Genomic DNA, 10,985 nt, shown 5'->3' on the forward strand with positions numbered 1-10,985 from the left:
ACTGAACAAAGGGTGGACGTTCAGGCATCGCCATCTCCACACCGAGTGAACGTGAATGCTGTCTACGGGAATGGTGGAAATGCATATCCTGCCCTGGCAGTTAGTCGCCGACTCAGCGTCGCACACGTCGGGTCAGTTGTGGATACACCAAGTCAGACCTATATTCCAGATAGTCACATAAAGGGATTAAACCAACGTGATCGAAACCGTTTGGGCCCACAATCCAACGCCATCGCGAATGATGGCATGCAAGGCAATACAGCCAATAATGGCACCTCACAAGCGCCAGTATGGACACACCCTGGATAAGCAGGCTTAGGGGACTTTGCTAGGTACCTGGCTCACCGCAAACTAATCAACACAGGACTCGTTAAGTTTGATGACCACTCTGAGAACTATCGAGCCTGGAGATCTACCTTCAGGAATGCAATCAAAAATGCAGACATCTCTGCAAGTGAGGAACTCGACCTGTTGGTGAAATGGTTAGGAAACGAATCTGCAGAGTACGCAAAGAGGATCCGGTTGGCAAACATTGACGACCCTGCCTCAAGCCTGCATGCGGTGTGGGAGAGGCTCGATGAGTGCTATGGTATCCCAGAAACCATTGAGAAGGCTCTCTTCAGGAAGTTGCAGAACTTTCCAAAAATCTCTGGTCGAGACAATAAAAGGTTACAAGAGCTTGGAGATCTTTTGATGGAGCTTGAATCAGCCCAGGTGTACCCCAACTTACCAGGTCTCATTTTCTTGAAAACTTACCATGGCGTAAACCCCATCGTAGAGAAATTGCCATTTGACATGCAGGAAAAATGGAGAATAGCGGGTTCAAGATACAAGTCAGAGCATCAGGTTGCATTCCCCCCATTATCCTTTTTCTCAAAGTTTATCCGCAACCTGGCTTGGACCAGAAATGACCCGAGTTTCATGTTTGGCATCACGGGGATTTCCAGTCCAGATCTCCCAAAAATGGAAAGGGCAACGGCGAAAGGAGGAACAGCGAGAGTGCCAATTTCCATACACAAGACTGAGGTCTCTTCTATGACATTCGCAAACTCCGTCCAGGCAACCATCACAAATAAGAAGATAGAGGATCCAAAAAAGCAATACTCATTGCATGATAAACCTCACTCCCTCCAGAAATGACATGAGTTCAGGAGGAAGCCATTGGAAGAGCGGAAGAACATGCTGAAATAATTTGGAGTGTGCTTCAAATGCTATGCTTCTACAAACCACCTTGCAAGTAATTGCAAGGCAGATATCAAGTGCGAGGAATGTGGCAGTGACAAACACGCAACTGCTCTGCACACATTTTACTCCAAACCCAGTGGCACTAAGGCTTCCGATCCCAAAGCAGAGCACGGTGGGGAGCAAGGCGAGACCGTCGCACTCACTTCGTCAATCACAACCAAATGCACATAAGTCTGTGGAGAAAGCTTCAAAGGAAAGTCTTGCTCAAAGATATGCCTCGTCTGAGTGTATCCCAAAGGACATCCTGAAAGGGCAGTAAAGATGTATGCCATAATAGATGACCAGAGCAACAAGTCTTTGGCAAGGTCAGAGTTCTTTGATCAGCTAAGCGTATGTGAAAATTCCTTTCCATACACGCTCAGAACATGCTCAGGACTGATGGAGACAGCAGGAAGAAGAGCGAGCAGCCTCTTGGTGGAAACCATGGATAGCACCATGAAGTTAGGCCTTCCTATGGTGACAGAGTGCAATGAGATACCGGACGACAGGAGTGAGATTCCCACGCCCGAAGTCGCACGTCACCACCCACATCTGAAATCCATAGCAGAGTTCATCCCGCCATTGGATCACGGGGCACAGATGTTACTTCTGCTTGGCAGGGACATGCTGAGAGTCCACAAGGTTCACGATCAACGCAACGGACATCACGACGCTCCCTATGCCCAGAGACTCGACCTAGGATGGGTCATCGTAGGTGATGTCTGTCTCAATGGAACACACAAACCAGACCGCATTAGCACATTCAGAACAAGTGTGCTCACAAATGGACGCACGAGACTCTTCAAACCGTGCCCCAACCACTTCACACTGAAAGATAAACTCGAAGAGAGAAGTCAAGGCTGTACCGTGCAGACTTACAAAGAAACCACCATGCTCACCACAACTTTGCTTGTACATCCACCGTCTTCACTGGATTTTGTTCCTCCACGTTCCTCCAAGCCAGTCATGACTGACAGGAAGAAGACGAAGATGAAGCTGCTGCTCGTCATTCTGCTGGTGGTTGTGGCGGTGGTTGCTGCGGCCGTGGCCTCTTCGTTCCTAGACCCAGAGCTGTCATCCGAGTGGGAATCCTGGAAGCAGTTCTACGGCAAGGCCTCACAACCAGAACATACCAGCCCAAGGCTCAAGCTGTGTGGAGCCATTCTAGCTACAGAAGTGTAAAAACTGATCTTAGATGAATTGGACATTAAACTGGATGCGGTTAAGTTCTACACGGACAGTAAGGTCGTACTAGGCTACATAAACAACCAAACCAGAAGGTTCTACACCTACAACAGCAATAGGGTGGAACGCATCAGGAGATCGACGTAGTCGGAACAATGGAATTACGTTCCAACTGAACAGAATCCAGCAGATCTCGCAACCAAACCATCTGGCTGACGGGTCCAGCGTTCCTCTTACGACATGACGGTGGCCTATGTACTACCAAAGAGGCTTTTGGTCTCGTAGAATCCGAGTCAGACAAGGATATTCGTCCTCAAGTGACAACCTTGGTCACAAACGACCAAGAAGTCCAACTGAGTCCACACCATTTTGAACATTTCTCGAAATGGACGACGCTCATGCGAGTGATAGCACAACTAGCGCATATCACAAGCTACTTCCATCGCCCAAGGAGAGGCACCACTGGTAACTGCAATGGGTGGCATCAATGCACAATGCCACGCACTGAAGATGACCTTTCCAGAGCAAGGAAATTAATCTTCCGCTGTGTGCAACAGGCAGCTTATGCAAGTGAGATCCAGTCCATCAACAAGGGAGAAAACCTTCCTAGGGTCTGCACCATCAGGAAGTTAAACCCCAGGACGGACAAAGACGGCTTGCTCAGGATCGGTAGTCGGCTAGGGAATGCAAAATTATATGAGAATGAACGAAACCCCCTCATAATCCCGAGCCAGAGCCACATCTCAATTTACTTGTGCGCTACTACCACGAGAAGGTCAAGCACCAAGGTCGGCACTTCACAGAAGGAGCAATCCGATCTGCAGGGTTGTGGATCGTTGGAACAAAGAGGTGCATCACGAACACAATCCACAAGTGTATCAGGTGTCGCAAGCTACGTGGAAAACAGGAAAAACAGAAAATAGCAGACCTCCCAGCCGATCGACTCAGTTTGGAACCTCCCTTCACCTCTGTAGGAATCAACGTGTTCAGACCATGGACAATCATCTCCCGCCACACCAGAGGAGGGCTCGTGAACAGCAAACGTTGGGCAGTGCTGTTCACCTGTATGAATATACGAGCAGTGCACATCGAAGTCATCGAGTCCATGGACTCTTCGAGTTTTATAAATGCATTCCGGAGATTCTTCGCCATCAGAGGGCCAGCCAAGTAACTCTCTTCTGATTGTGGAACCAATTTCACTGGAGCATGTAAAGAGCTTAAGATCAATACGGAAAATGTTGAAGATGATTCTGCAGGGAAATACCTTAGTGACCAAGGCTGCACATGGATCTTCAATCCGCCTTACTCTTCGCATATGAGTGAAGCCTGGTAACGCATGATCGGGATTACTCGACGCATTCTCGACTCCATGCTGTGTGATGCCGGGTCCACACGGCTCTCTCACGAGGTCTTGACCACTCTTATGGCCGAGGTCTCAGCTATAATTAACTCAAGACCCCTGATCCCCAGTCTCAACCAACCCGGAGTCACCATTCAACTTGACTCCTGCTACACATCTTACCCAGAAGACAGACTTGCTTACAGCACCCACTGAGGAAGTCAGCACTGCAGGCAGGCCTCTACAGACGGCAATGGAGACAAGTGCATAGCTTTGCCAACACGTTCTGGCATCGCTGGAAAAACGAGTACCTTATGACGCTTCAAGTGTGCAGCAAGTGGCAGTCGAACAGACCAGACATCCAAGAAGGTGACCTCGTCCTACTGAAGGACAACCAAGTCAAACGGAATGAGTGGCCAATGGGCCGCATCCTCAACACGATTCCCAGTGCCGATGGAAAAGCTTTAAAGGTCGAAGTTATGATTGCGAAGCAAGGTGTCGCAAGAACTTTCATCAGGCCCATAGTCGAGACAGTACTACTTATCTCTCGCAAAGATATGGACAAATAAGTTGACCCGTTGAAGTTCTTTATACATTAATTTTTGAGATAGAAAATAAATGGTGGTATCTCCTAGATACCAGACGGGGAGTGTTCTGCCTCATGGCAGGGCGTGTGTACACAGGAATTTCCTGTTTTGATGCTGAATTTGGTCACGTGACCAGGAAGTTATGATTGGACATCCTCTCAACCACGTGGAGGGTATCAGCCATTACACAGAGTACAAAATGGAGGCACAAATAACGTATCAGTGAAGGCAGCTGCATCTGTTCATTGTGGGACTTTAAGAATCATTGTCTGCAAGTTCGTTTTGATCTTATAATACTGGGAATTCTTTTATGTTAGAATGACCTTTATAATGCTGTAAATGCCTTTATAATGCTGTTAAATTGTTATGATAAAAAACAAGGCCTAGTTAACAACGAAGCCTGCCACTTGCCTTATTGTGAATGTTACTTGTAATTCAATAAGTCGAGTCAGACTTGTACCCAAGTAACTATATTGCGATCTTGAGAGCAAGGATGACGAAATGTCTCATTCACAGTTCAGTGTTATATGCAGTGCTGTACATTTGGGGTGCAGTGTGATGATTACACGATGTGCCTTTATTTAACACAGTAGCGTATTCTCTTGTATAGCTATGCAGTACTAATGTAGGTGCCTGGTCCATCCAGGATATATTGTTGAGTTTCATGTTATCTAAGACCAGGGGCGGTTTCTTCATTAGGGCGATTGGGCGACGCACCACCAATGTCATTCAACCACAGAGTCACGCTAGCCGTCACTGTGCCTCTGGATATAGTCCAATCAGCGTCATGCTATGTTCTGTGGAGTACCGCCTCTTTTTGGGCGATTTCCCTCCAGCTGAGAATCGCCCCGAGTGGTCCCATAGACTTACATTCAAAGATGTTTTTTTTTTCGAACGGGGGCGCTGCAATGCATTCTCTATGGCTTCCGGGAGGGCTCGCCCTAACGTGCTTACGTCATCATACGTGCTTACGTCATCATACGTAAGCACGTTTCATCCAACAATATAATTTGTCGCCACCTAGTGGAATCTTTAATAAAAGAAACTTGAGTGGTTTGTTTTAATAGTGAGTATAGAAACAAACAAGATGTATTGTAAGAGTCACTTTATTTTTCATTAATATTAAAGAAGTGAAGTTGCCTTTACATGCTTAAGCTGTTAATGTATCCATTGCATGGGTGGACCTTATCCTTATCAATCATCCAGACATTTGCCCCCCCTGAGAGATTTTGCAGGAGCCGCCACTGTCTAAGACAATGTTATGATGCTGTAGTGTTCATTCATTGTATTGATATTTCCAAGTATTAACAGATGCTGTATTTGTGCTGTGTTTTTCCATCAGTTTTACATCGTTCAATTCATTAAATACGTTTGGAGTCGGATTTTCATCCTGGCTCTGATGGTTTATTGGATGCGAGGTTATCTACTCGGATAGTGATGCAACGCATCGCACAGCGAGGCCGAGACAAGAGTTGTTATAATAATCGTGTTGCCTTTAGCAGACGTCTCCGTGTGGTTAGTTATAAGACACAACAGCTGCACACTCGCAGGCCGCCGAATCTTTGATGCACCGTTTATGCATCAGGTGGCCGCATCGGCCACACGCCCCTTGGCCCTGATTTGGTTGATGGTCGACCATTGGCGGTGTGGAAGGTTTAAACTGGGAGGTTCAATTGTAGGGTCCCATACGAGATGTTTATTTCTGACATCAGCCACAGTCCAGACTTGCTTCCATCTCTTGCCTTCATTTATATTTGTGGCTGCTGTGATCCAGAAGGGGTGGCGTGATTTTAGGTGAATAGGCAGCACTGGGTTTATGTCCTGATGTATCGGAAGGTACAGGTTGACGATCATTTTTTGGTACTCCTGGACGGCCGCTGTTTCATGTCGCATGACATCTTAGGCACTGTCATGCGGCGTTAAGATCCTCACAGATTCACTCAACCCCCACACCCCCAGCACTGGATAAAGCGGATGAGTGAATGGTTGGTGAGTTGCGTAGAGCAGCTCCATAGTGTCCGTGCGGTAAAACGCCAGAAGGCCCCCATCCCAGTGCAAGTGAACGCCGATTCTCCCGGGAGGTTCCATCATCAGCAGCGTGGCCTCTACCCCACCATGACTCACTGAAAAGTAGTGGCAGTGTTTCTCCAAGCACCAGGATGCATCGCCCATTCCCAAGAAGCATGCAGGATCTTTCCCTTTCCGCGGGATGGTGCCGTACGCGACTCCGACCCGACACCAGCGAGCACCCCCCACGTCCACCTCCCAGTAGTGCTCACCCCCTGAGAAGCTCTGGCAGCACAGGGCTTGTGTGAAGTGATCAAAGCGGTTTGGGTGATCGAGGCGGCCCTGTGAGTCATGGGTCACCGTCATCATCCTGGCATCCGAGGAAATCAGGAGACGGTCATGGGCTGAGTTTATATCCAGAGTTGGCGAGCATCCAACTGTGAAGATAACATCATGATCGAATTATTAGGTGTGTTCATATCGTGTTGTCTAAATATAACTGTGTCTATCTTCCATAATGCATGTTTTTCGGGTTAGAGCGAGTAAATATATAAATGTGTCGTGAATCCCGCCACCACCTGACACAACCAATTAGTAAGGGTTGTCAAGTAAACATAATGCCAATTCGTCACTAGTACAGCACACCGGTGTGTTGGGGAGCCAAGCCACAACATTATAACCTGAGTATCATGTTTCACAAGTAATTACAACTAGCTTCATCAGACGACAGCCAGATTTGTGAAGAAGTCCACCTGTTTTGTTCCTTATATAGAGGCGTAGATGTGATGACAACACTTGTGCGCTCTTCTTGCGCAAAGTGTGGGGGGATTAATGAGTCAACGTACATTATGCATGCGCATTATGCGAGCTCATTTATCTTGTACTTCCTGTCCATTGTGTGTACTAAAATTGCTGTACCACCGGTAATCCCTATTGAAGTATGGTGGCCTGTATAGGCATGCATTTAAACAATGTATTAGTTGATGATTCGCTTTCACGCAGCACTAAGTCGTTAGCTTACCGAACGGATAAAATTATTTTATTTATTTAAATTTCAATAGATTATCAAATGAGTCTTGTCCAGTAGTAACTAGTTTTGCACAGAACTTCAACATTATCAAAATTCATTGAGTGTCATTGTTGGCACGCGTGTTCTGCTACTTCTGACAGTTGTATTTGGGAGTATTTAATATTTCTATGGTGTTCTTTTAGTCTCGTGCTAATCATACGGCCTGTTTGCCCAAAATAGAATTAGCCACAAGTGCAATTAATCCGGTACACATATTCTGTCGATATCTTTGGTAATACATATTTTGTACCAGATACACTTCTGTATTTTACGTACCGTTTTGTTTTGTTCCAAACATATGGCTAGTTTATCAGTTTTAATTACTTGGGCAGTGTCAATGCTCGTGTTATTTGATTTGACTTTGGCATTCAATGCCCTGTTAATTTGTGCATCATTATAACCGTTCAATTGCAGCACTTCTTTAACATGTTTAATTTCACTTCTCAGACTATCACTATCTGACACTTTGTTAGCCCGATGAATGAGCATCTTGATGAGAGCAGATTTCTGTGCAGGGTGATATTGTGACTCTGCATTCATATAGGCGTCAGTCTGTGTTTTATTTCGGTAAACGCTGTGTGTTATTTTACCATTTCGACCCTGTCCGAGCAGAATATCCAGAAATGGTAGATTACTGTCAGCTTCCATTTCCATGGTGTGCTGGATGGATAGGTTTTGCGAATTAAGTTTATCTTTGCCGTGCGGCCAGACCACCAATCTGTCATCCACATATCTAAACCAAGCAGCGGGTTTTAGTGTGCTTGAAGCTATTGCTTTTGTTTCAAAATCTTCCACGTACAAATTCGCTATCACAGGAGACAAAGGAGAGCTCATTGCTGCCCCTTCCTTTTGTTTATAGAAGTCCCCTTTCCCCAAGAAGGAGGTGTTCTTTAGACAGTGTTCAGCTCGTAGTGGGATATCATTGGCTAAACCTGTGTTCTTTACCAGAGTGTTGAGTGATTTAATTGACTCGTTAACCGGAATCCTCATTGAAGTTACATCAAAACTTACGAGAATATCATTAGGGTTAAACTTCATATCTTTAATGATATTTAGGAGATGTTCAGAGTTTTTGATGAATGAAGAGGTCCTACCGATGTAGGGCTGTATTTATTTCGTTACATATTGAGGCGAATTTGTATGTGGGTCTAAATGGGACATCAGGTTTGTGAATCTTTGGTAGCCCATAAAGTCTTGGTGGTTTTGATGCCCTTGGTTTGATCAAGTATTGCTCTTCCTTGGGAATTGATGACTTGGCAATGATTGACATTTTTTATGTTCCAAGGTGTTGGGTGGGTTTCGTTTAATTTTAAGGTAGGTACCTTCATCTAGTAAATCTTTTGACTTTATTATCGTAATCCTCACGGGGCATCACAGTTGATCGGCCCTGATCAGCAGTAGAATTTGGAAATCTTTATTTACTCTCAATTCTCTTAAGACTTTTGTTTCACTGAAGTTAATATTTGTTTTTGACAATTCACTGTTCTCATTCATTTTTACAACCTCATGCCTAGTCATCTCAGCTTGGTTATGTGTGGGAGATGTCTAATTGTCGATTCTACTTCAGCAATTATCTCTTCGACAGGGATTTACGTGGGGCAACAGCAAAGTTAAGACCTTGAGACAGGACTGAAACCATATCGGTGAACGTCTGATCAGCACGAGACTGAAAGAACGCCAAGGGAATATTAAACACTCCCAAATACAACTGTCAGCAGTAGAAGAGCACGCGTGCCAACAAGGACACTCAATTTATTTAGATAACTAGCCTTTTGCCCGTCCAAGAACGGGTGTATTGCAGTAAATCTGAAACTTGCAAGCGAAAAGCAGACCGCGACGTGATATTCATTGCATCCATTCGTGTGCAATTTTTAAGGCCGCGGTGACACAGACATTTCATTTAAAGGTTATAATCCCTTGCTCATCATGACGTCCTTTTTACTTCTATGTCTCATTAGCGTTACAGAAATCGCGTGACGTGAGGGTTCTGCATTTGTAGTGTGTTACAAGTTGAGGCTGAGAACGTGGGAGGAGGTGCATTGCCCCCCCATGTGGAGTGATGTCACCCGCTAATTATTATTAATGGAGGGGGGGGGGGGGTCCATTTGGAGGATGTCACCTGTTCATGATTTTAATGAGGGGCGGGTCCATGTGGGGGACGTAACCTGCATTTGCGCATTCACACAACATCATTGGTCCAAGCAATTACATCTGCTGGACTAAATAGTTACGAAACAGTGAATAGGGGCCCATGTACTTTTGACCAGGACATACCATGGAAGTCATATTCCTACTGACCATCCACTTGTCACCTGTAAGATGCACCGACCATACGTTCATAGTGGCGGCAGTCATCTATCAAAGACCCCAACACAGCAAGTTGGTACAGTGAGAAGACAGGTAGTGCATCTGCCAATCATCTCAGTCGATCAACCGTTCGCACCTCGGTTTGTCCCATGACCTCATGCCAGCGAGCCTTCGACACTTCTCGTGGCCTCAAGGTGATTGGTGCAAACTTCATGGTGATGCCACCACCACTCAGTTGTGAATGGCGGTTGTTATTTATTAATGTCTGTGTCTGTTTGTTTGTGTCACGCCACTTATTTAAGGTCCGAAACTGAAGTTATTTTTTATGTCTGCCAACTGCCTGATGATGCTCATTGTAATGATTGGAGGAGCTTTGGGAGACCCTTGTTGCCACCGGTACCAACAAATAATGAAAAAATATTAGACTTTAGCCTTTGCCTACAATAATATAGGTGTTAAGATGATCAAAAATAAGAATAGGTTTTACCCTTTTTGGTAATAAAACAGGAGTTTTGTTTAGATGTTCAAACACCAAATAGATACATTTAGCAAAGCATAAAGTCTACATTAACCACATACTTGTGGCAAAACATGAAAACAAACATGCTCTAATAATTGTGTAACTGTGTAACATTTTTTTATTTTGTTCCTGGGTAGTAAGTGTTATTTCCTAATTGCTTCTGCCTAAAAGTACAGAAAATGGCTATTATTCCCCACAAACTTTGCTTTTGTGACCAGGACAGAGATATTTAGAAATGTACCTAATTTCCAGAACATTCCAGATATATTCAGTGCTGAGTAAACTTTGAGTAACTTCTAGAAGATTCTATAACTTTCCAGTAATATAAATAGTATAAATACAGGGGCCTTAAGCCCACCAGTTCAGTTTAGTTCCAACTGCCTAAGTGGATACATATCTGCATTTTTCTGAGATGGCATCAAGAGGCTACAAGTATCTGGCAGACGCATTTTGATATGTCTGCGGCCAATTTATCAAGACAATAGCGAAAAAGTACTCTGTGGAAGCATCTGCTAAGATGTGTGAGGCCGACAAGGCATATTTCGGCATGCCTGTCGGGGATCAAGACCAAAACTGGGCACCTCATTGCACTTGCGAGCAATGGACAATTGTGAATCGGAATTTTATGTTATAAAATTTATAAAATTGTAAAAGTTTTTAATTTAAATGTTTTACAATTTTCAATGTTATTGAAAAAATATATCATATATGAAAAATGTTGCAAGAATCTCTTACACATTAGTCATG

The 10,985-nt window shown here is 44.7% G+C and overlaps 1 protein-coding gene across 3 annotated transcripts in view; it reads right to left on the reverse strand.

The window, feature by feature from the left end:
* Positions 1-5,479: 5,479 nt before the first annotated feature.
* The window catches only part of LOC133359752 (zinc-binding protein A33-like), a 19,163-nt gene continuing 13,657 nt past the window's right edge, over positions 5,480-10,985 (reverse strand). For 2 of the 3 annotated variants that reach the window (XM_061578271.1, XM_061578270.1), the window contains one exon: positions 5,480-6,779. In XM_061578271.1, coding sequence (XP_061434255.1) covers positions 6,235-6,779 — 545 coding nt within the window. In that variant the 3' untranslated portion in view covers positions 5,480-6,234. The remainder of the gene's footprint in view (positions 6,780-10,985) is intronic. The other variant, XM_061578272.1, reaches the window with a different exon arrangement.

Source organism: Lethenteron reissneri, chromosome 66 (genome assembly GCF_015708825.2).
Source record: "Lethenteron reissneri isolate LAM-NWPU_2019-01 chromosome 66, ASM1570882v1, whole genome shotgun sequence".
Classification (NCBI taxonomy): domain Eukaryota; kingdom Metazoa; phylum Chordata; class Hyperoartia; order Petromyzontiformes; family Petromyzontidae; genus Lethenteron; species Lethenteron reissneri.